Raw genomic sequence first — 26,553 nt, 5'->3', positions numbered from 1 at the left:
TGCCTGTGCTTTCAGCAGCTTACACCTTGTTACAAGGCAATATTTTGAAGAGTTTCATGCATCAACTCATTGAGATAAAAAGCTCTCCAGTCATTTCAGTAAATGTACAGTACGTTTTTGAGAACTCACAGGAAGAACACACTGGTTTTGCCTCAAGTAGACTAAAAAGCCTGGGTTAAGATTCAGTTACTGAAGGTCTAGCTTTTAGTAGCAAAACATACTGTGATCTAGTGAGAATCTTGACAGAAAAGAAGCACAAAAGCCACCACTACCATTTGACTTCAGGAAACTTCAATAGAAGGAGCAGTTATAAAGTTAAAGTGCATGCAGGAAAACGAGAAAAAAATGGTCTGAAGTCCAATTAGAAGGTTTAGAGAAACTGTACCATTAAATTACCTCTTCCAGACAACTGTGTTACAATATGCAGTACAGTCTTTTTTGGTAAAAATAATCAAGATAAAGGAGAACTAACAATAAAAGGGTATCTTTCAAGTAAGTGGAACTCTGTTCCAAAAGCAGGGCAGTAGAGAACAAATTCTGTTGTGTTAGGTCTCTCAACAGAAGTAGACAGAAGCAGCTAAAGTTTCATGAGCATATTAGTCTGCTAATTAAAAAAAGATACATTAGGAGCAGAAAGGCCTGAAAACCAGTAGGCAGAGTACGGGGAATTCTCAAGATAAAAGGGCAGTTCAGAAGAGCTACACAAATTCTCCACAGCTGTATTAACATAAGGGTAGGAAAGTCAAGGAGGTTTACACCATAGAGCTGTAAGTGGAGAAAGTTCTTTGGACTTCCTCAAGAGTCAGCAGGAGTTTCAAAATTGTAATTCAATGGTCACAGGTCCAACTACTCACCGAAGGATTCAAAGAAAAACCTGTTATGACTTGACTTAAAAACTGCCTCAGGGTCAAAACCGTGGTAAGTACTTTGAAAAGTTTTAGAGGTCAACATATAGCTGTCCTCACATATACAGAGCTTAATGATACTAAATATTAAAAAAAAAAACACTTAGAAATGAAAATGTTTACAGGAAGAGTTACATGCGCATGCATGGTTACATGCCACATGAGAGAAAGCACAGTTCTTTAATGGCAGATTTCTGAAGCATCACCTTTTTCTAATTTTTTCCACATCAGTTTAAGGCTTAGTCAGCAGGCATGTAACATCAATGCAACAAGTGTTACAAATTACCAGAATCAAGAACAGATCACTTATGCCAGTGTATTAATTACAATTAATACAATCATGCCAGTGTATTAATGCACTATTCTTCCACGTTTTAAGTACTGTGTACAGCTCTGGTTCTCTCTTCATTTCAAAGAGGACAATACAAAGTACAAATAAGAATTACACGGATGACCAAAGATTTTAAAACAGTTTCCATGCAAGAAGGAGTTAGAAAGGGAAGGGCTCTTCAGACTAGAAGAGATAGTTTAAAGGATGGAAATAACAAATTTTGAATAGGTGTTCACTCTGGCTTCTAGGCAGAAAAGTAAAGAATGTCAAATTTCTCAATATACAAATCTCACATTTGTGAATTTTCCATTAGAAGTAAGTAGAAGTATTCAGACTGCTTTGATGCCTTAAAAGGTATTACTAACAGTGCTAACTAGGTAGAAAATGTTCCATACTGCATGTCTTACTTCCAAGAAACTCTTCAGGACTCTCAAAAGCTTGAGTTCAAGCACTGAGACCCTGCTTCAAAACCCAACTGGATATGGTCCTGGGCAACCTGCTCTAGTTGATTCCGCTCTGCAAGCAGGAGTTGGACTAGATAATTTCCAGAGCCACCCTCCAGTCTCAATTCTTCTGTGACTTGCTTCTCCGATAGCCTTACCACACCATGGTATTGTTCAGCTTGAATTACTATGAGTGTGCATGCACGCACATATACAGTTTTCAGTTCCTGCTCAGCATGAAATTGTGTTGTGCAGATGACTGTCCATTAAAAACTACACAGACTTCAGCTGCAACAGATGCTAACGACAAAAGCTTACTTTCAAGATTTAAAATAGGCCATACTGTGGTGAAAACCTAAGCACCCATGACATTAAGGTATCCACAAAAACATAACAAGCTTGCATCAGTAAGTCTACAACCATTACACTGCTATTTACAACTAACTGAAGAGTATTTAGAAACATGAAAGAAGCTGAAAATCACTGTTTTGCAGCCTCCAACAAGGAGGCTGGAAAACCCTTGAGGGTTCAGCACCTTACCAAAATAACACAGTGCACAGCACTAATATTCTGAAGTCACAGCAGTTTGAAATGCAAGGTCTAATGTCACATGTTGTTACATTAGCATTATGGCTTGAACCACTTAACACAAAAGTATTACAAGCACTTGAATTCTTACCAAGGCAGTAAGTTTCCCTGTTTCCCCCTCTCTTGCTGCTCCTAAGAGTTCTTCTTCCAGTTTCCTTTCTTGTGTCCTTTCCACTGCTATTTAAAAAAAACCCCAAATTTAAGGTCTCAATAAAGTAGCAAATACATATAAAGTACAGCATTCAAGAAACTATATCAAAATAAGCCTAGAGAAACAAGAGTTTCCAGTATTATATATTTGGGACAGATATAAATGGAATATTTATTCAGAAAAGTCTGTGTCAGAGCAAAAATATGTTCAAAACATGTAATATTTGACAAGATGTGTGTGTATACACATGCACATATATATGTTATTATTATTTTTTAAACACTTACAACCCAACCCCACTCCCTAATAAAAGGGAAAACAGGGGAACTACGCGACACCCTCATCAGATGTTCCCCGTGTTCTTTTCAGTTTCTCTTCTACTCTTCCTATCATCCTACAGAAATTTTATTCTTCTCTAACAATCTAGCAGATGAGTAGCGGAAAGGACTGTTATCTGTGCACTTGCATGTAGAATCAGAAGAGAGATCACTTTTCACATATACAGTCTGTGGTATTGGACACAGAGCTTCAGCAGTATTTAGGGGTATCACATAATAATACCAGGAAGCAACACGGTTCTTGAACTCTCCAAAACTATAAGCAGTGAGCCTATGTAAGTATTTGGACACTCACCTCCCTCACTTTCAACACCTGTGAGGCAATGGAGGCAACAAGGGGAAGCGTGTTTTTTTTTTTTTTTACTTTTTTTCACTTTTTTTTTCCCTTTTGACATAGGATTACCCCAGCAGGACTGAAATAGTTACTTGAATAATGCTATTGGCATTCATGATACTTAACTCTCCAAGTCACTTGCAGACATACTGTGGGGGAAAAAAAACCCCACAACTGTCAGTACTGCAGACAAGAACCAAAACCTATGACTTTTTTCTTTCTAATGACCAAATTTAAAGAGAAAATTCAATTCAACTTCTGTAACTTACAGAAGAAAATCAGCTTTTAGAATGTACAGTGTTGAAAAGAAACAGGCTATGACCTATTAAAGTTACCTTCCAACATATTCCTTATGTCTTTATCATGAGTAACTTCTTTTGCAGTCTCTCCAGTCCCATTAACAATAGAAGTATCAGCATTATGCTGCAAGAGTAACATCACCACCTCCTGGAAAACAATTTGAAAAACACTGCTTATCTATCTCTGTTATGGCAAGGCCACAATCGGGCTTTTCGGCTATTGACATCCTGTAAGTGAGCTGTATAACGGCTTCTCACCACTGCTGACTTATGAAAACAGGAAGGGATGTTTTAGAGAGATTGAAGAGTGGGACTAACTGCAACCTTCTCTCTCATGTCAGTCAGGCTGAAGGAACTAACAGGAGATCGGTTATAGCTGAACAGACCTGCTCCAATTTAAAAGCTGGTGTACCTGGTGTGAATGCTGAATTTGACAGATAAAAATGGGACGATTGGCTCTTTTGGTTAGAGACTAAGTAGTCACTCCTTCAGAAGGGCCAAGAGGTTATCCATAGAGGTAGTACTAGTTTGGGAATGATGGTGGCATGTGGGGAACAATCAAACTAGTCTCACATTACAGGCCTATAAAAAGCTCTTTAGTTCTAGTTTTCTATGAAGAAACAGCCCTTCCAGAGACCAAATGGACCAGTGTGTCCTAATTTATAGGTTTTTTCCCCTCCAGAAGCCACTAAGATTAAAACAATGCGGTTTCTCTCTATGTAAATATGCAGTTAGTTAGGAGGAACAAGCCCTACTCCTTTTACTGTGTCAAACATACCAGGCACAAACACAAATTAATCTGTTGTACTTTAGCAGTAGACGAGAGATCTTCACACTGGTTTCCACATGGTAATTAGTACCTGCAGCTAGAGGCAATGCTATGCTTCAGCATCTTCTCTGACACACAGCAGAAGCAGAACAGAAGCAATATCAGTTAGTTACACAACCGATGCACAGTGCTACAGTGGAAGACAACTACTATTTCTTTCTCTGTCTGCTAGCAAAATCTTCGCCAACAAAAAGCTAGAAAAAATACGGCAAAGTATACCAAGGAAAACCACAGACCAGTCTTCTCTCGTCTTCAAGATAAGATATTTGTACCATGTTTTTGTTTTGGACAGAGTTATACCAGCTAGGCAATGTGTCTAGTCCTTTTGAACACACTGTACCAAAACAGACGATAAGTAATTTTTAGACACTGTAAAAAACATATTTTTGAAGTGATCTTATTGCTAGTACTTCCTTAATAATTCTACAATTGAGGCTTAAAAAAGCCAACACACTTTACCTTACGTCCTGTGAAAGCTGCACGATGGAGTGGAGTGTCCCCCATGTCATTCAGCACATTCACATCTGCACCAGCCTAAACAGCAAGACCAAAAGACATCTGAATGTCCTTCCAACAAAAACTACATAGCTATTCCCTCTGACTGGGGGGAAGGGGAGGACAGGACACTAATGTAGGTCTCATGGCAAATCAGATCAGAACTGTAATGCAGCCATCCTGGAAACAAAGACAAAGTACATATGCAAGATTCATAACCAGCATTGCATAAACTGCTTCAAAAAGGAAAAGCTGCCTGCGTTTTTCGAGGCATCTCTCACTTTTAAGAGGAGGATATACAGAAAATAAGTTTAACACAGGGGGTGAGGGTGTTGTTGGTTTGGTTTTTGTTTGTTTTGGGTTTTTTGGTTGTGGGGTTTTTTTTTTTGTAATAATACATATATTATTACAGATGTACACACAGTAGCACCGGCCTCCTGGTATTCCTGATTTAACAAGTGGTGTTCTCTCTAGGCACCTATTGCTGCTCTTTCACTTGAAGTGAAAACTTCCATGTCAGCACTAAGATGGTACCATCTGAAACTTAACCTTCCTTCTCCCTTTTCTCTTCTACAATCTTTGTCTTGAATCTCTCTTCCTCTTGTCACACACTGTCTCCATCCCATACCTTTTATTTGAAAGGAAGACTGCTTGCCACACTGCACAGGCACTGTTCCAGGAAACCAAGAAATCCTGTCCTTGTTTCTTTAAGCACTTCTTGTACACCACTTTACCTAACCTCTCAAAGGGTCAGAAAGGGGGCAGGACATATTTAACTTCATCACATAAGTTTAGATCACATAATTTAGCCAGGTTACTGCTGCCTGCCTAAAGTTAACTGATGAACCTGACTCTAGTTCCAGAGCTCCGTTTCTGATAATATCTCACTCATTTGCACAAAATCTAGGCACAAGTACACAGACACACCTACATATGCCTAGCTTTCAGAGGTGCACAGCCTCCTCTGTTATTCGACTTATTCTTCAAATAATACCCTTTCAAGAGCCCTATCAGCAAAGAAAGCACAAAGTTACATACACTCTTCCAACTCTGGAAGTGTTGATAAATGCATTAAGTGACAAAACTTTACCTTTTGCTTTAAGCAGCCCTCTTGGATTGAGAACAGCATTATCTACTGAGCAAGTGTGTAGGCTAGAGAAGAACTTCTCAAAGAAATCTCAACTTCGTTTCCTGCTTTAGAGTCATGATTATGGCTGGTAGCCTTTATTCTGAATGAAATTCAAGTTTAGATTAGCTACCTTTGTATTTGAGGCTGTTTAGCGTGTCTTGCCATCTACAGCAAAATCTTTCAAACATGAATAGGGTATAATACAGTTAGGGTTGGTTGAAGCTACCCTGAGAGCTGAGGGTAAAAAAATAAACTCAGTAAGAAACAACTGCAAATGCAGTGCAGATGTGGCTATGAAGATACAAATAGGTCAGCTTTGATGACAGAGGTTCATCATTTCAAAGGTCATCACACAGTTCATTATTTCAAAGATGTTAGAAAGAAATAATGAGTCAAACTATGTTAGCCTGTGCCTGGAAAGAAACACACACAGGTTACTTTGCACAGAATTCTGGACACACTTCTATGCACAACATACAATTAGGTAACACAGATTTTTTTGCATTTGAAACACTTTAGCCTTTCCTACAACTTAGTAAGTGAAATTGCCTAAATTATATACTTTATGTACTACAGTAAGCTAGATCAGGCCCTTGAAGCATTTGCATTACTAATATCAGATGCTGGCTTATTACATGCAGATATCCACTAAGCTTGAAAAAGACTGAAGCTTTCACGAGTGCATACCTATATACTATACGTCTTTAATTCCTACATTCAGACTGTTACACAGTCAAACACACATACTCCATGAGAAAGTTAGCTAAGTACTGATAATTGTAAACAATGTTCAGAGTAGCAGCTGTATACTACTGTATAGACTTCCAGTGTCACTATTTTGGGTCCTTGTAAACTGTGCTGATCTTAATACCGCAACTATTTCATTCCTGAGTTTTAACAATCAGTTATCTCTATGTCACATGCAGATAAACTGTATGAGTGGCTCTGCCTCTCTACAAAGCCACCTTTCTTCTATCACAAAAACCTGAATAAATACTAACTGCTTCTAGCATAACAAAGAATTTTCTGCCTTACACACAGAGGCAAGTAGAAATATACCTTCAGTAAATCCTCTACCACAACAGCATGTCCGAAGTAGCAAGCAAGGTGAAGAGGTGTCCAACCCATATTAGATTTACTTCTGCCTAAAAGACAAAACAGGTAAATTAAGTTTTGGTCACATAATACAAAAAAGATCTTGTCATGTGCTTGGAGGTTGGCACGGACGATCATTCTTCACAATAACAGGAGTAAGGAAGCTGGAAGCATCAATACTATTGACATCATCTGAATTACTAAATCGGGATGCAGTATGAGAATGTTAGATTCAAATCTACAAAATCTTTCTGAAAGGAAAACGTCATATAGTCTGATGGAGAATAAAACTTTTGTTTTCATGTAATACGTTGTTCTCCAACAGTAGCAAGCAGCTTCAGTTACTTTCATTCACTATGAAAATAGCACATGCAAGTACACATTTCTCTTGCTTATCAAAAAACTCTTTGGTTTACCTGATTTTATTTCCTGCACACAAATGAGAGGTAGGACAACCCATCTGCCAAACAGAGGATTCAAAACAGGTGGGATGACCTAATGTTAGGGTTTTTTGTTGCCTTGTGATTGTACTCATTTTTAATAAAGATAGCCTTACTAAGTATCATGATTTGAAATCTTCGTGCACTGTAGAACTCATGTACCATCTACAGCTCTAAGCCTCTGCAGGAATGATAAGCACAGGCAGGAAGCAGGCACAGAAGTGACCATGCAAAGGAAACTATGATTTATGCTTTAAAGAGCGTTTAAAGCATGACCCGGAGGACTGGCTGTATGAATGAAATTCAAGAACTGTCCTACAATCACTTCTTTAAAAGCAAGATATTAAAGCATTAGAGATTACTAAGTTCACAATTGATGTTACTTTCCAATTGTAACACGCAATTGTATTAAGCAAAGCGGATTTGTGCTTTGTTTTTACTAAACAACAGACCCACAGTATTCCGAGTGCCTCCTAAAAGTTATCATTTTGTATTTGGAAGCAAAATAAAAATAAGGCATTAGAAATTGTTTTGAAATTACTGCCATCATTAAGTTTTCCCCTTTCATGTATCCTCAAGCATTGAGGCTTGGAACATGCACAACACAAGTTTGCTCTGAGGAGACAAGCCACTAGGACAAGGAAAAAGAACTGCTGGTCTTGCAAGTTAATCATTCTTTCTGCTCTCATATTACAAATTAACATTAGAATGTGGTTCACAGCTGAAATATTTTCTCGTTTCTTATAATTGTTTCCAGCTAACATTTCTGCCCTTTATTGGCTATTTCTTTTGTTATTTGATTCTCTTTCTTCTGAACTCCTTCTGTTGTTCCAACCCGATTTAATATCTTCCCCTCATCCCTATCTGGCCTACAACAGAGTTCCTGCCCTATGTGACTGACGGGCTAAAGTACCACAGAAGATAAATACTGTGTGGATCACTAACTCTGGGACTATGTATGCTGGATAACATACTAAATGGACATCATTCATCCCTCAGTCTAGTAGGGAAGAAGGTTCTTTCAAAGAACACAAAAGGTCTGAGTTGCACTGAATTCATACAGTTAGCCCAAGACAGTAATTAGTTACAGCATTGACAAGACATAGCTGCTGCCAAGGAATTCAGTCATGAAAAAAAAATCAGGAATCTGTCCAAATTTGTAGTTTTGACTGAATAAAGTGCCACAGGCCCTTGTTCTGCATCCACTCTGAATGTCTGCATTTCTGATGTTAGCTGACCAGTTACTTCTCAAGTGCTTGAGGTGTTTGTGACTTCTCTTCAAGTGACCACAAGTGTTTGCACTTTATTATTATTTTAAATCAGGACATCATTACACTGGGGAAAATGCAAGGATAGGAAAGCAGAATAAAAAGAACAAAAAAATAATTCTCCTACCCCTTCCACCCAGTTCTTTGGCTTTGATGCCACGTAACTAAGTCTCACGTGTTACCATTTGTTTAGAGAATGGAGACAAACTAGGTGGTCATTTCCTGGTTGTGGTCTGCTAGGCTACTGTGCAGCCATTCAAATATGAATTTTGCCATAACACAGTATTGACCATTGACCTTATTTTACAGTTTTCTTACTTTGCAAAGTCCTAGATATTCTAATTTCTTGCATTTAAGGAGAATGAACCAACATAGACAGCCTTAGAAAATATGATCATTTTGGATGAAACCTGGGTTTAGTGCTGTTTTAATGTGGATACCTTCTTTTGAAACCAGTGAACTGAGAAAACTGGAAGTAGAAGTTCACACCATTTGGCTGATTCCTCATCAATCAAGTCTTGCTTATCTGCAAGTGTTGACTGGCTAGAATTCAGTCACAACCGAGCAAGTACAAGAAGCCTGGATTTATTTTATCTTCCTTCACTTTGGCTGAAATCGGGATGTTTGGGATTGCTGTTGTCAGACTTCACACTTGTGAATCTAGAGCACAGCCTCAGAAATAAGCTCACCCTTGGAAAGACAAGACAGGTTTTACAAGATGTTGAAGGTAGGCTTTGACACCCAGGCACATTAATGTGTCAGACTTATGTCTCCCAACATACACTCTGGGGGTAGTTTATGCTACCTCCAGTAAAGCCTCCCACCTTCTCCAAAAGTACTTTATTCCAAGCCAAGTGTCATTGCCACAACAGATGCAAGTCCTGAAGGAACTGCTGCAGCACTGAAGACATTCCCCATACCCTGACTTTCTAGGGACATCTGATTATCCAGAAGGTAATGACAGAAGGACAAGAGGCTGTAGGGAAGAAAAGGAAGATTGAGGGTTACAAAAGTCAGTTATAGTCTACAGCCTGTATTCTAGTTAATCATCATGTGGTTATGCAATTACTACCTGGTAGTACCCAACAGATCAGGATTTGTAGCAAGACATAGTGGTTTTGCTAGTGAGGAGGCAGAACGGCAGGGGTAGTTACACTGCAGAGGCTGTTTGGCCTGAATTTGTCTTACACTATTTCCAATGGAGTACTCTACAGGAGCAGAGTGATTGAAACAGTCTTTGAAGAGTGACTGCGGAAGAATAGAGATTTAACTCTGAAGTTCCACACAACCAGAACAGTACCCCCAGAGAACACTTTAGTTACACTTCTGTGTCCTCTAACATTTAGAACAATCAGAACTTACAAAGTAGAGATTTCACTGTGTATAGATTCCATATTCAGAATTATTTTGTTTAGCCAAAACTATCACCAGCACATTGCCTCTAGCTTCCTAGACCTCCCATTAGCAAGCACATATTAACTGGCTGGCCATGTATTGATAAACTGGAAGAACAACAGCTAAGCACCATCTTTCCCTTCATTAGCTGAGTCTCTTCTATGCTGCACACTTTCACAATACTAACACTTGACTTTGAGCAGGAATGCTGACCAGAGACCAGTTTGCTTGATATAATACAGGACTGCAGATTATGCCATTTCATTATGCTTTCTTGACTTCCGATTCCGTTTAAGAACACATCTGAGAAACTCTGAAATCTCTTCTAAGCACAAGAAACTTTAGCAACTTATTTATGGGTACTGTTGCCTGAATCTTAAGGTACTTTTATTCCAGTTGTTTAGGCACTACACACAATGTCATGAATATTTGCAAAGGACATACTTATGACGGTGGAGGACTTCAGCTCCATCAAGCTCTGCCTAGTTCCCCTTTAAATTATGAACTAGCTCCCTGAAGATGAAGTAGCAAGGGTTTGGGTTTTACAACTTGTTTTTCTGAGGTGAGCATATTAACTACTGGGAAAACACAAACATGGCTGAGTAGTCAAACAAAAGGATGAGTAAACTGATGATTAAGAACAAGACTTGGGAAGGGAATAGAACTTGTTCAGATAACATGTTTCCCTGCTCTTTAGGGCAAGGTGTTCCCTCTGTCATGGCTGAGAGGAAGCATAGTTGCTCTCTCCCCTCTCCCTTTGCGGCACTATCTTCTCAGTGCTGCTTAACAGTTAAATGCTGAATAAAGAAATACCAGCCTGTGTAGAAAGAGTGGGATACACATCCACTTTTTTGAAGCAAAGAGAAACACACTCATGTAAATAAAGAGAAATATAAAGCTACTAAATGAATAAAGAAATACGGCAGTCTGCAATTGATAGCAAGCTTGCAAATCCAGCCCCAGTTTGAAATTTTAATGATCAGCAAGCAAGTTGCTTAGCCATAACTACGTTAGCTATGCACGTGCAAAACTTTAATGTTGGCCAAAGACCCAGACACAGACGACTGGCAGTTCTACTTTCTTTTCCCCAGGTAACCTAGTATACTGCTAATGGTAAAAAGCATACATTTGACCCAAACATTCCCACAAGTGGCAAGAAAGGTAGCTGCTCCTACTACCTGATAATGAAACATAGGCCAAAAAAAAACCCACCAAAAAACCCCCCCAAAAAACCCTAATCTTCTCTGCAGCCCTGATGGAGGCTCTTTACCTCCCTGAACCATCCCCTGGCACCAGGTTCTGTTTTGTTTAGTATTATAAAGCTCCAAAGTTGGCATAAGCATGAACACAGGCAAAAAGAGGTACTGATTCTTTGTCTTGTTGACACTTCTGCAAATTACTCTGAGGTTTTCTGTACATTACAACTACCTGTACTCTGCTTTTATGATCTCTCCCCTATGCAAGTATGGCATTAAGTCACAGGGTAAAAGCAGCTGTTTAAGTGGTTTTTATTACTCTATTGAGCACTCCAAAGAAAGCAAGATTATACTATCAGTAACAGTTTCACTACATGTGGCTTCAACAGTGAGATTACAAACAACTGAGGAAGGCTACTAACCTTTACAGTTGATATCAAAGCTTATTTCTCCTTTGTCCATGGTGTCCAACAGCTGTTTAACTTCTTCAACATTTCCATTTCTAGCATCATGGAGAAGCTGCTGTTCTGCTTCAGTATTCATCTCTAATAAAGATACAAAAGAACCGATTTTGCAATCTCTTATGCTGCTGTAAGTTATGGCTTAATATTATGTCACTTTTCTCCCTTATTTAATATTAACACTGGTATGAGAAAGATAATTATTTTCTTTGTGGAACACATTTAACGTGCAAGCTGTTTTCAACAGTCCAGCACTCAGTCACGCCACTAAGAGGCATTAAAATTCCTCATATAAAGCAGTTAAATAACAAAATACCCATGTTTTCTTGCTTCTTGGTTTTCCAGGTTCTAAGTGTGGCTTGCAAGTTCAAACTGTATGCCACAAACGAGGCAAGCCTTGCTACAAGCATAACCAGTAAGCATTTACTTTTTCCTTGTAAGGTTTTCACCTTTACCCCTTAAGGTTTCCAGAGGCGGGGGGGGGGGGCGGGCAGTTATGCATGCCTATTAGCCCAAGTATTTCTTCAGAATTAACTGAGACTTATTTTGGCTGCCAACCCTGGGGAACAGAATCCATGTTCACATGGAGGTACCAGATACCCATCAGTGACTGGTACTATCAGCTCCTGAACTCAGATACCTGACCCCCTCCAACCTTGACTTGAAGGGGAGTCAGATACTCAAACAACTTTGTAGATTTGACCTTAAGAAAAACAATAGTACAATATAAAGAAGTTAACACGCAACTGTAAAACATCACTAGCTAATTCTCATCTTACCATTGCTCTTGAACTACAAAAAAAAGGAGTATCTACATCTTTCAAAGAAGGGAGAAAACAAAACCTGTTGGCATAGCTATTTTTGCAGCTCTCTGCTAGACAGGGAGCCTTAGACCTTTGGGCAAGTGATACTGCTACTTACCAGGTCTCTTGCAGACTACAGTTATTAAGTGATGTCTTAACCAATCTTTTTCCACACTGACAGAATCACAATCTGAAGGTTTTTTGCCTTTTATTTTTTTTTAAATGTTATTACAAGTAGACTCAGATGCAACACAGCTCAGCACAGGCAAAAAACAATGTTAATGTTCTATTTAAATACACTGCTTTTAAGAGGTGTCAAGAAGCAATTTTAAAAGCAGCCTCAAAAGACTGTGCTGCAATACACAATTTATTGCTGCTAAAAACAACAGTAAAAGAAGAGGTTGTCCAAATTTAGTGTCTCCAGTTTAGCATCTTCACCTGACACACTAGGTTTACCAGATCCTGCAGAATCTAGATTTTTGAAGTCAGTTAATGATTGCAAAGAACATTACTGGCCTCACATAGTTAGCCTTCCTATACTAGCAGATGTTTTGATTGGTCCCACAAACTGTTTACACTCTGCTGCACTGGACAGGCAGCTTGATTGCACCACACACACTCATAGCTAAAATAGATGCAGGGAGCTCTTTGACTACTGTAAGATGAGAAGCCACTCAGCAAGAGATGAGACAGTGAGAACACTGGGTAAGCAACAAAAAGCCTGTAACAGTGACAGATCTTGTAATATTCAAGACTGAGACAGAAGTCTAGAACAGAACAGACTGCCAAAGCGCTAGCCATACAGAGAGCTTTCCCCTACCTTTTGCTCCATCAGCAAAGGGAGAGAGGGAATCCATTTTCAACGAATTTGACAGAGAGACTAAGCAAGCCCCTTCTAGCCTGTTTCAGAAGAAAAGACTGCATCAGTCACCTGCAATCTACCACAGACACAGGATACAAATGCCTTCTCCAGCAGTGGTTAGACAATACTCTTGTTTGTGCCTGCTTTTCAGTTCTACTAGAAAAAAAAAAACAAAAACAAAACAGTACTAGTCCTTCTAGTAATCCTTCGAGCCCCGAAGCTACCTTCTCCTTTAAGCAGAAGCGTATCCACTTGTCTGAGGCAACACAGCACAGTTTGTTGTTACTGGGGCAGGTATAATTTTCCTCAGTGAATAAGTTCTACGAGTGTCTAGAGAAAGATCAAAATCAAATATGTTAATGTATTATCAGTCTGTAATACTTTCCCTGAAGCTGAGTGATACTGTTTCAGGTGGACACAGAATGCAGCACTGAGAATCATACAGACAAAAGCAAAGAGGATAGTTAGAGCTCATTTTGCTGGCCTGCCCATCAGGGATGGGGGAAAAAACCAAAGCTCATCCTTCATTTTCACCCCCGCCCACACAATATTTCTTTAGCAATCTCTCAAATGTCTCAGATGAGAGAAACACACTCCTATCATTACTCGTATCATTTGTCAACATCCCACATACAGAGCTGGTATGAACAGCAATGCACTTTCAACACATTAAGATCCTGCCATTTCCATTTGATACTGATGAGAAGGAAGAAAAGACTGCTTGGGAAGGGAATCAAGAAGCTAATCCAAATGCACAACTCTTGTATGCAGCAAGGCCAGTTATGTACATGAGTAGCATCTTAAACAGCCTAAGATACACAGAAAGCCGAATCACTGTGTAAAATTACTTGCATGATTTTTTTCTCCTCCCAAATAGTCTTTAGGTTAAAATCACCAATTTGTTTGTACTCTTACAGCAAATATTAGCAGTAGAGTGACATGCGTAGTAACACAGCTAAGAAGGGTCCGCCTGCTTCACTGGTTTGGTCCCCAAAGACTTTGCTGTTCAGCCCAAGCCTCCAATTTCAAATATACTTTGTAAGCTTGAAGCATGCAATGATGCAGAAGAATGACTGTCTGGCTATTAGTCATAGTTAGAAGGCTCATTCGCATGAAAATGTTCCTACAATTGGGGCTGGAAAGTGAATCTGTGTGCAGTTACTCATCAGACAATGGAAACAGAACCTAAAGTTTTAGCTAAAAAGCTAAATGAAGTGCCTAAATGAAGCTGGCAGCAAAGAGGCTCTTAACAGAACTTAGTATAAGCTTGAAAATACTGTTTTAAGCAACAGGATTTGCTCTATAATGGAGATGAGCAACCACCAACAGAATTGAGTGGCAAGTTTAGAGTATGGAAAGAAATCAATACACAGGCACTCAAACGCTATGCACCTACAACCGTACTTCATACACCTGCACTCCCCTGTGGACAGGAGTTTATTTGGTCATATGACCCACCACCAAGAGCACACCAAAATCCCCATCCACCAGTTTTGAGGTACCGAGCCAGACCATCAGCACTGAGGGAGAAACTTAATAGTTTAGTTTGGATTTATTAGCCATAAGATACTACTAGCAGGTTAATCTCTATGAATTGTGCTGCCTATATGCAAAGCTACTAGCCATTTAAGAAAGCGGACATCTGTTCAGTCAGTGGTGTTGCCATCATTACCTTACTCCATCAATCAGCTGATACAGGTTAAACTGCCTCTCACAGCTCATCTTTATGCCTTGTGCTCTTGAAAGGCTTGTATGGTCATCTCTACAGTCACTGGTATACCATCAGAAAACACCACAAGAACAATATTTAGTGCTCCTATACAGCTGAGATGTGACTGCAAGGCACTTCCATTGAACTCATTAGGACTACCAGAGCAGTACTTGACTGCTAATTGAATCTTATCCTTTAAGAAGGTATAAAAAATAGCTCAAAAAATTGAGATGCTCCACTTCTATCTTCTTCTATGACACCTATGCCAGAGTGATCAAATTACGCTACTACAGCATCTGTCTTCACACAGAGGTTGTTTCCAACACAGAGTAGAGAGCCCAGGTTACCATTCTGCCTGCACGCCTGCTTAAGGGAGTTTTGCAGAATACTTAACCATGAAAGGCCACCTAACTACCGATATGCAAACTACCAACTTTACCCAACTGCTAGGAGAGAGTCCAAGCAAAAAAAAGCTGCTTTTCTCACAAAGCGGTCTATGAAGACCCAAAGTGCCATCCCTGACCACGGGACAGCACTATTCCACTTGCTTTTGCTTTGATTTCTTCTCCTGCTGAGGCCTCCTGCCATATACACAGCCCAGAACAGTGACAGAACACACTAACCAGAACACGGCTGGTTTTCACTCTGCTGCAGCCTGGCAAGCAGCTGAAGCAGTACTGGCACTGCCCAATTTAACATTAAGGCTCTGAGTCAGTAGCTACTGGTTGCATAGGAAGCTTTCTATTCATGACAAATAGTAAGGCTGGCAAAAAGCACAGCAAGGGCTAGTATTTCAAGAGACCTCCCTCTAGCAATGAAAACTAGATTCCTGTAGGAAAGGATGATACTTGCTCAGGAAGACTTCTTACATGCCCCAGCATGCACACATTACGACATGATGCTTGTAAAGGAGGAGGACAAAATGCACCAAACCACACAAACAGACAGAACCAGTCTACAAACCCACAGAACACACTGTACTGACAGGAGTTGCTCCAAGAAAAAAAGAGTTGCAGTACTAGAAGCACGAGTGATGTTATCTAAAAGCAGTTATTTTAATCTTCAGTTAAAGGGCTCTAGAAGTTAGAAGTTGAACATGCTTCTATGACACAGTCTCATGGTACTTCACGTCAAAGCACCGCCTATCTAAAAATCAAGTTACTGTCCGCTCAGTAGCAATTAATACAGATGCAGTAACACACTATCTGTTCAATACCATTGCCAAGGCAATAGCTATTTAAACTAATCCTTGTTCTGAGGCACCTCCTGGCTGTTTTCTGCACATAGTTTAGTTCTGTTACGTCAAAGACTTACTTTCAGCCCAGGAGCTCTGAATAAGCTTACCACAGCCAGTGCGAGATCTCACCGGATCAGCAGGCAAGCACAGTTCCAAGCACAGAACTTCAGCAGAACCGCTGCAGTTCCCTACGTGCGGCTGGAATCGAGCAGCTCGTTTCAGTACCGGTAATTAAACACTTTTTAGGGCGACAGGCTGACGCGGCACAGCAACTGCACTTCTTGCCTATGGGAAAGGTGCGCTCAGACCCAGGGCGCGGACCACCACACCTGGAGGCACCGGCCACCCGCCCGCAGCTCCGCCGCGGCTACGGGGCTGTTGCAAGCACGAGGAGGAGGAGGAGGAGGAGGAGGAAGGGCCACCCGCGCACCACAGCTGGCGCTCACACCGCTTCCCGAAGGCCAGAGCCTCCCCCCCCGCCCCGGCTACTAAGGCTGCCTCTGCTTCGGCTCCTCAGCCTCGACCCCAGCCTTACTTTGGGCCGCCCCCCCCGCACGGCGGACGGCTTGCCGGGTCACGCTGTAAGAGGCTCGGGGGGGGGGGAGCAGCGACACCCCCACCACACCCCCAAACACGCTCCCGGCGGCCGCGGAGGAGAGGCGGTGCCTGAGGCGGCCAACGAACCGCGGTTCTCCGGGGCGGGCGGCCCGGCGGGGGCACGTACCCTCTCACGCAGCGCCGGCCCCGCAGGCCTCCCCGGCCCGGCCCGGCCCGGCCCGGCAGCCCTGCCGCGCCCCTCGCAGCCGGCTCTGGCTGAACTTGGCACCCCCTCCCCGCCCCGCGGGCACGGGCGGGCAGCGCCAGCTCGGGAAGCAGCCCGGGGAGAAGGGACAGCAAGACACGTAATAACGGCAGCAACAAAGCAGACGCCGCAGCGGGAGGGCGCGTCTCCTGCCGTTCCCGGGTCCCCCCCCTGCGCGCCGCGGAAGAAAATACGCCCGGGGCGGGTGAGCCGACCCACCGCCAGCCTCGCCTCACCGCTCCGCGCAGCTCGCTGCTGCCGCCGCCGCCCCCTCCCCCCCGCGTTGTGTTATACGCACCGGCCCCGCACGTGACCGGCGGCGGCGCCTCGGCAGCGCGGGCCGCTCCCCCCCCGCCGCGCAGGACGGGCGGTGCAGGCTCCCGGCGGGGCGGGGCAGAGCTCCGCCCCCTTCGCCACGGCCCCGCCCCCTTGGACCCGGCCCGCGGGACTGGTGACGGCCGCCTTGGGGGGGTCCCCTTCTCGCCTCCCCGCAGGGCCGGGTAGCGGGTGGGAGCAGGCGGCGGGGTCGTTCTGCATCCGTGGGGGTCGCGGGCTCGCCGGGGCCCGCCCGAAAAGCCGCGAGGGGTGAAGCAGGGCCCCGCCAAGGGCCCTGCGCCCGCCCGTTTTCTGAGACAAACGAGCCCACACCGGGTGCAGCCGGCGGCGGCCGCTCTTCCCGGGGAGGGACAGTGACGCCCCTGCGGCGCCGGCGCTGCCCGACAGATAGTGCCCGGTTCTCGCTTGGGTTTGCCTGCCGCCGCGACCCGAGCTGCTGGGCTTTGGCTCCCCTCTGCCCTGAGAGCACCCCGGGCCGTGCCGCTGCTGAGGGGAGCTACGAAACAGGGACGGAAGCGGCGGCGGCAACGCGAGGACACTGACAGGCGTTCACGGAGATGTAGAGGGGTTGGACAAAACGGCCTCAAAAGAGGACCGTAAGAGTACAAGAACGATGTATCACCAGAGGGGAAAAAGGGTGTTCTTGGAAATCGCTTCAGTCCCGTATACAAATGTGGCACGAGTAAAAGGAAATTGTGAATGCGTGCACCGCTCCTAAGAACACCGTGGCCAAAAGCAACCCTAAAAGAGCGAGAGATTGGGTACTCCTGGGGACAAAAAGTGAAGTACTCCCTTCATTCAAGGCCCTTTAGTCCACCACTCCTTCCCATCTGTTCATCCTGCCCTTATTTATTCTCCACTACACCTTTCACCTGAAGCCAATGGCCGGCACCTTGTTTTTCTGCCTTTAGCACCTGAGAGGGGTTTTGCATTTTGAAAGCTCCCACAGTGCCTTTGAAATCCTGCAGGAATTTATTAAGGAAGCAGCGAGGCTTTGCGGTGTTGAGGCACGACCAAGTCTGTGTCATATGCAGGAGGAGTGCTGAAAAGGCAGGGCAGGAGCCACAGGTGCCATGAGAAACTATCTCAAAAGATTAAGATGAAACTTCTGTTCCAAAAGTGGACAAGTTTAAACCTGAGCAATTCTTGTGAAACTCTTGAGACATAAATAATGAGGCATGCTTCATTTTTCTGTATTGTCTATAGCTACCTATGTTTTTAAGGTTTTAAGAATGAAGTACCAAAAGAAGAAAAGGAACAGTTCCACACCTGCAGAGATAACACAAATTTACCGTGTTTGGACTTCTGCTTTTCGTTACTTTAAATTAGTTTATCTTAGTTAAGAGATCTGCTTCCAGGGTTGCTTCAGCAAGAAGCGTATGACATCTGAGAGGCTTCAGTGAAGGATCACATTGACTTTCTTTCCTTAGGAGCAGGTCTTCAAGTTGCTGTCCTTACTTTCAGAGCACTAGCTGTTTCATGCCCACATTCATATCTTTTCTTATGCTCTCGCCCACTGCTGTCAGTCTGTCTAAGCTTCTTTCCCTTTATTTCTTCCTCTTGCTTCTGGCTTTGAGCCGTCTTTCACAATGCCATAACTGCTCCAAGCAACCTTACAATAAAATCAAGCATCCTTCCCTTTTCCTATTTTGTATTATATTTTACATACACAAATACTATACAAAAATATTTATATTATTTCCTCATATTTATTATAATTTTGTAATAAAATTATAATATAAAATATAATATAAAAATGAAAGTATCAGCATCCCCCTACTCTATAACCCATTGCAATGCAGCACAGAGTTTATAGCACAGAACTTTACCCTTCAGCCAGTCAGTTATATTGTAGCTCCCTGTTCTGCACCAGGGAGTAGGGGCAATGAATTGAGAGGGACGGTGCTGGGTTTTTCTCTGAATCTCAGTAAGAAAGGCCTGACAACAAATGGCTTAATAAAATTACTGTTTTAAAAAGGCATAATAGAGAAGAGTAATACAGATAGCGAGTAAAACTTACATCCCTTCAGATGCTGTGAACCCCACGTTTCTGCAGCATTGGACTGACCCTGGATGGACTTCTCCCACGGCACGCTGCACAGATCCCATCCGTGGAGGGAAGCTCCTCCTTGGTCATTCGAGCTATTTTAATTTTCTTACAAGAAAACAGTTATTCATAAAGGATGTTCACATGAGAACTTCTTGCTGCACTTCTAGATAAAGGCAAGGCCATGCAGGTGGTGTAATCGCCTGCACCAAGTGGGAGCTGCCTGCAAGCTCCTCTGTGACAAGGAGCTGGTGGAGTTTATCCTGCGGCCAAGGGCTTTGTGCACCAGAAGGCAGGCCTGAAGGCAGCACAGCACAGACCTGGGCCTGCTCAGGTTAACTGTACTGTGGATCACTGCCTCCTGGATGTACAGTGGTCTCCTGGTCAGGATCACTACAATCCCCCTGCTTCCAGCGTCTTCAAGGAGTGTCTATTTTCCACCGATGTTTCGCCTCCTTGCACATACCTGAGTAATAACCCAGTGTGTTTTGGACTTTGAAGTGTAGAAATGAGAAAAACAGTGTCGCTGATATCAAGGCTTCTTTCTGTTTTGAGCATATCTTCTATATTTTTTTCATGTCTTTCCTTTTTCTGAATCACCTGCTGAAATTAGTGATGCAGAAAGCATGAAATGCTTCCCATGTTAGGGCTGAATCCACTGGCAAAACTGCCTTGGACAGAACTCACTGAACTGTTTTGTCAACGGTTTTCACAGTATAGTATATTTTACATGTCTCATATTCTGGGATGGGGTGACGGGGCAACCTGACTGCAGAATTTGAAGCTGTAAGGCCATAGCGCTTCCTGAAGAGAAACTTATTTAGGGAGGGAGCTTCTGCTAGGTGTAGTGCTTAATCAACTAGTTGAATTCGTTGCTGCAGGCAACCAAACCCTATGACTAGAAGTATTTCAGCTGGAAATTTTGAAATAATACCACTCTTCATTGCCATTACTTGAAAAAAAGTAACCACACTATTGTGGTTGATGTCATCATTAGCAACTACACAAGCCAAGATGCTGATCATTTCTCATTTTGCAAGGTACCATTTGCAGCTGAGACAAGACAAGCGGCGCCTCCCTACACCCCCTTCTGCCTCTGCACAGTTGACATAGGTTACTAGTGGTTTATCCAGGGCTGAACTAAGGAAGAACTTTTGGAAAACATTTCAGACTTGGAAAGGGACAAGAATTACTGGGCATTTATATTGCTACCCTCCATGAAACTTCACAATTTTATTTATGACGCAACAACTCCTTGTTGCACTGACACTTTGTTTTCTTCCTTTTCAGACTAGAGCATACTGCTCAAATTTGAGATATACAACATAGCAAGGGAGTGTACACATGGAAATGATAAATGGAAGTAATAAATGATACGTGACAGGTTGCACATATGTTTTCACGCAGTAAAATGTTTAATGACTGAGTGTTCGTTAACTGACCAACAGTCATTGGACAGAAACTAAAAATATGTTCCTCAGTAGCTTGCATGCAGCTCTGGTGCACTTCTTGAGAAAGTTGCTCCTCAACTCTGTCTGGAAAGCAGGGCAGCAAGCACAGGCCCTTCTCATATTTCCATACTGATTTTACTTACTAGGCTGGCAAAAGACAGGCACAGGAGAATTAACTAATGTGGTGACACTCTCAGACGTGATTCCGGTGGATCTTCTCCCTGGATTACCAAGAGCAACTTCCAGTGAGTGATGAAAGCAAATTGTCATGTTGTGCTGAACTGCCTGCAATAGGAATTTTTGCAGATGTGAGTCTGTTGCTGGTATTTATGTCATACTTTGCAAGAAATAACCATGTAATGTGGTTAATTTGTAGATGGTGTGAACTGGATTAAATGCTGAGATTAGAAATGCTTTTTGCTGCTCAAAGCAGCGCTGAAGCAAGCTCAGGCAATTTCTGGAGGTATCCTCTAGCAGAAAAAAAAATTAATAGAGAAGAGTGCATTTTAACATGCTCTTTTTATCTGAATGCAGGTACGGCAGGAGAAAATGTGAGAATTCACTGATCCTCTTCTGCCAGGAGGCTCCTAAAGCCTGCTAGCAGTTATTACTTCATAGAAAAGCTTTTGGGTTTCTCTAGCTCTACAGAAGACAACTGTACACTGTTATAGCCAGCACACAACCGGGTTGTGGCTGAAAGAGAAGAAACATTCTTAACCAAGGTGTAAGTCACCTGTACATATACTCTCCTTAGTCTTACCAGACATGTAGTCTTAGACCAAGATTTAGGCTTGTTTAATGCACTTTTTTGTTCTTGTGATTGAATCAGTCTGGTTTGGTTTTAGTTCCAAAATGATAAATTAGCTGCATACGGAGAGCTAATAATTACGAACTTTATAGCTAATTTATGTCAGTTTAGACTGCAATCTAGCAAAACACATCATTGTGAAACAAATCAGTTGAACTACTTTGTGCTTAAATGTATATATGCTCCTTATTGGATGGCCCAGATTGAGCTTTATATTGGATGTAGAGTGGAATTGGAACATTGGAGAAAATTTTGTGTTTTGTTGGTAAGTTACTATAGCAAAATGCTCTCATTGAGCTATTATTGAGATAAAGCTACAGTACTGGCAGAGCCTCAGTATAAGAAAATCCTGCTCAAAAACAGAATACAGAACTGAGAGCCTTAACTGGTAGTACATGACATGACATTGTCCTTATTTGTTCTTAATCTTCCTCTTTTTTTATAAAAGAGAAGTTGCAAATACACCATGCTGCTTGAACTGTTGTATGCAAAATCAAGCAGGGTTATTGATATTTTACTCCAATGTTTTAGCTCTTATATATTTCTTAGTTCTATGTTTTTCACTTATTTGTGATTCAATCCTGATTTATCCTTCTATGTTTACATACTGTGGCCCCATCAAAGTTAATAGTCAAAATCCCATCGGCTCTAGTGAAGTTAAGATTTCATGATGTATGCTTTACATGTGATTCTTAGTCACAAATCAGAACTCTTCACTCATATCAATTGTGGCATTTTATTCCTAATCAGCATGTACTTTGTGCTATCAAACTCTATACTGTCTTCCTAACATCATTTATGTAACACCTTGGTTTATTATGCAGATCTAAAGTTTCTAAGATTTGGATCATGAAGTTAAAAAAACGACTAGCAGAGATAAAAGAATTTGCAACAAATAAAGCTCACATGAGCTGAAGTTACATACACAGGCAGAATGAGTGTTTTCAGCTAGTTCCCATTTCTTTATGGTAACATAAAAATGTGGCTATTTACCTCCCCCCTCTGGACAGATTTGGTAGTAGAATGTAAGTAGTATTTCATTAAATCAAAAAGCATTTCTGATTTTTTTAAATTTTTTTCTTTCAAAATTGTTGATAGCTTTTACATGCGTTGCATTTAAATAACATTCTTCTTATTTATGCTTTCTGTGTAAATATTGCTTCCTTAACTATGTGAATGTTATTTGTATCTGGTTTAAGCTTTTTGTGCTCTAGGATAAGATTCTGGTTCCAGAAAGGCATCAGTAATTACCCAGTGTATTATCTTGCCCTGACAAGACAGAACAAAGAATTTGAATTCCCTTTAGTAATTTGGGCCACTTCCTGACCTTCAGGGTCTTCTTTTGCTTAATTGATTTGATTTGAGCTTTAAATGTTTTCATTTGCTATCTATAGTTCACAAAGACAGAACTGATGGATCAAAGGTTAGATTTAGTAACCATTTTAAATATCAAAGTTCATGCATTGCTGTGAAGAGTATCAGTTTGGGAGACGCCTCACCATAAAGAACAGTGAGGTTCAGTTATGTACTAAAAGAAGACCCCAAATATTTCAGTAAACTCTACTATGCTGTTATCCCTAGTTTGAAAGCTATGGATATGTATTTCATATCCTGCTTTAATAGAATGTTTATTTCAGACAGACAAAGAAGTTAATTAGCTGTTAAATACTCCTGTGCACCGTATCACTTCAGCTACTCTGTTATTAATGTAGTATATGTAAACATGTTGGAGAGTCATTAACCACCTTTTTCTCCATTTCAATTTAGTAAGACTTATCACATATATAACTGACAATGAAAGGAAATTACACAGTCCTCAGAAATCTGTCAGAGATGTCTATAGTCTATACAGTTTTTGTGATTTATTCTTTGTGTCTCTTTATCCAGTACAGTTTCTTCCTGGCCCAATGGTAAGTTGCTAAAGTCCTTCATATCAATGCTTTTATATGGATTATAGACAACAAGTGTCATAAAAAAGGTCAATAACAACTTTAAATTATTTAATAACAAACAATGTGGATAGTCATGTAAACTCATTTGTTCAGCTAAGTCAAAACTAGCAACTTATAAAGCGCAAGCACTATATAGAGATTGCTATCAGAAAGTTTAAAAATGTCTTGTAGTGTCATAGGTGTCTCTTTAAATTTATAAGGCAATTTAGTATTAGGACGAACAGATGCAGCACCATCTTTTCTAGGTCCTTGTAGATTAAAGCTTTCTGTTATGTTTTGGTCAGAAGGCAATTGTTTAAAAAAGCCCTTTCTCTCTTTCTCTCTCTCAAAATTAAGCGGAATATGTGACTGCGCCAGATAAAATGTGCATTTTTGTCATGTTCTGAGACTGGGTATATTCTTTTTATTATTGTTTCAAAAATAATTAAACCAACTCTGTCCATGACACTGAAGACAAAGAAGCCTCACTGATCTTGGAAAAAACTACCTTTCCACTTATCAAATATGGAACGACCTTTGGTATTTATAATCTCACAACTGGAAAGTTATTTATTTAGCTATATTAGTACTCAAACAACATCAGGGTAGAGCTCCATTTTATTTTTTCAATTACTATAGATTGGCTAAACTAAGAAAAAAGAAAAGTTTTTTTCAAACTTCCATCCCTGTAATCTGAACACGGGATTTAAGATTTTTGGCTCAGATAGCATCAATAACATTGTTCATTAAGTTCTGATATGCATATAAAAATATGCATGTTCTTAAATACTTCCAAATTCCAATTAATTAAAATTTAGGAGCCAAAATAGGAGTATGAAAACTAAATATTTTCTTGAATCTAGGTCTAAATGTGGAACCAAATTTTGCCTTCTTTACCATCTCTGTCATCTTTTTGCCCTCAAGTTAGAGTCGTAGTTAATAGTGGTGATCTAATTTCGAATAGAACTACAAGCCCAAGAATACGTTCACATAAGCATCCTAGGAATTACTGCTTTCACAGCAATCTATCCCATTTTCCTGCCCCAAGGCAAGATTAACTTTGTCCAGGCCTAACCTCTCTTAGACCTTCCAGTGATGACAGCTCAATAAAGTCCTCAGTGCTCAGCTTTTCCTCATAATTATCTGAATCTTCCTTCCTGCAATGTAAGGTAACATGTTGCTTCATCAGCACATAGTATTGTGCCCATCTTTGCAACAGCTTGTGTGTAAATAAGGGTGATTATCACACCACCATCCCTCTTCACGCAGGATGACTGACTTCATTGTCGATGAATTCTCTGTAGCATATCATTTGAACCTCTCAGCCTTCAAAATTAAATCTTTGTACTTCACATCTTTGCTACATCTGAGAGGGAGAAAAATGTAGTCTCTTCTCTGCAGCAATCTGTAGCATATTAAGGATGCCTACCTTTTTCAGACTTCTCTTTAAACTAACAAACTCCTTCTCTCCAGTCTTTTCAGAATTCAGGCTTTCTAAATTTGTGATTGATGTCATTGCTTTAATCCAGACTTTAGTTAGTGCACATCCTTCTTGAAGTGCAGTCCTAAAATTGGACACAGACTTCCAGCTGGGCCTTTAGCGGTTCCATACAAAGCAGGATTACCTCACATGCGTTCAGACATCCCGGCATGATGGTTCTCCTTTAAGCAAAAGCACGGCACTGTTGGCAAATGCTTAGCTTGGGATTTACTGTAACTAACTCCCAAATAATTTCTGCAGAACTGCTGTGTAACCAGTAGTTCTCCATCCTGAACATAAGCAGTTGATAATACAGTGCTGGGTTTGTCTCTACTCAGTTGCATCCCAGTTTTTTTTGTTGCTGTTTTTTGTTTTTAGAACGTGTGTCCTGTTTGTCACAATCATTCTGAACTCTAATCCTGTTCTCCAGAGCAGGTGCAGATTCTCCCAGCTTTTGAGAAAGGGGAAAACAAAGCTTGAATTCTTCACAACTATGTCAGTATAAAAACACATTGGAAGAAAACATATGAACTACAAACTGCAAAAAAAGGTGACACCCATAGTTTGCACTCAAGCAAAAAGAGATCTTTACTGATCAGTGCTGTCTCTAAGAGAGATACATAAAACTTGTCAATGTTAAATAAATGAACTGCATTTCTATGACTGTAATGAAAACTGCTTGGAACACCTATGGTTTTTTTCAATCCTTTTTTAGAAGAAAATGTGTAGTTATAAGAATGCCCGTCGCTCATTTTGAGTGACATAAATGCAAGGTAAAAATGACTGTATCTGTAAAATCGTCACTGAAATATAACTGCTTATACACTTTAAAAATACGATGTAATGAATAACGCAAAAATACCACCTGGTAAGTGTAATCTTGATTCTCTGGCAATGCATGACGGAAGTAGATTTTGTAACCATTTATTAATGCTACATCTTGACCTAGTTATTTGGGCTACTTACTGTAGGTATATGTTACGTTTTCTTTACTTGGGACAGCAATTAAACCTAACCTGGAAACAAATAGATCACTCGAGATTGCTCCTTCTTTTGGAAACACGCCAAGAGTGGTTCAGGGGAACTGCATGGCAGTGCACCGGGGACAAAGGCGTAGGAGGAACTACTCCAATAGTTATTTGGGAGTCAGGCTCGGATCTAGCCATGCTTTGGCGTCTGAAGGTCTGTTTGGGCCATGGGATAGTCCTGCTCTGAGATACACTGTACATAAGCAGCACAAGCCACGGGAAGGGAAGGCAGCAGGTGCCGAGATGAGCGGGGTTAGCACAGCCAGTCCTGAGAGAACCGGAGCCAAGGGGCAGGGCAGGGAGGCCTATGGGAGCGCCTCACACACAAGTAGTAGCTGATGCACGGAGGCTTCGCCATCT

General features: G+C 41.3%; 1 protein-coding gene across 2 annotated transcripts in view; it reads right to left on the bottom strand.

Annotated features, from left to right (window-relative positions):
* The window catches only part of OSBPL1A (oxysterol binding protein like 1A), an 80,770-nt gene extending 63,326 nt beyond the window's left edge, over positions 1–17,444 (bottom strand). Inside the window, exons 1-7 of one of the 2 annotated variants that reach the window (XM_050892188.1) lie at positions 13,587–13,688; positions 13,321–13,400; positions 11,659–11,781; positions 6,902–6,987; positions 4,678–4,752; positions 3,426–3,537; positions 2,359–2,444 (exon numbers count right to left, since the gene is read on the bottom strand). In XM_050892188.1, the coding sequence (XP_050748145.1) occupies positions 2,359–2,444; positions 3,426–3,537; positions 4,678–4,752; positions 6,902–6,987; positions 11,659–11,781; positions 13,321–13,357 (519 nt within the window). In that variant the 5' untranslated portion in view covers positions 13,358–13,400; positions 13,587–13,688. Of the gene's footprint in view, positions 1–2,358; positions 2,445–3,425; positions 3,538–4,677; positions 4,753–6,901; positions 6,988–11,658; positions 11,782–13,320; positions 13,401–13,586; positions 13,689–17,410 lie in introns of those variants that run through there. The other variant, XM_050892189.1, reaches the window with a different exon arrangement.
* Between the last annotated feature and the right edge of the window lie 9,109 nt (positions 17,445–26,553).

The sequence above is a fragment of the Gymnogyps californianus genome, chromosome 2, assembly GCF_018139145.2.
Source record: "Gymnogyps californianus isolate 813 chromosome 2, ASM1813914v2, whole genome shotgun sequence".
In the NCBI taxonomy this organism is placed as follows: domain Eukaryota; kingdom Metazoa; phylum Chordata; class Aves; order Accipitriformes; family Cathartidae; genus Gymnogyps; species Gymnogyps californianus.
This window is presented reverse-complemented; position numbering and strand designations above follow the sequence as displayed.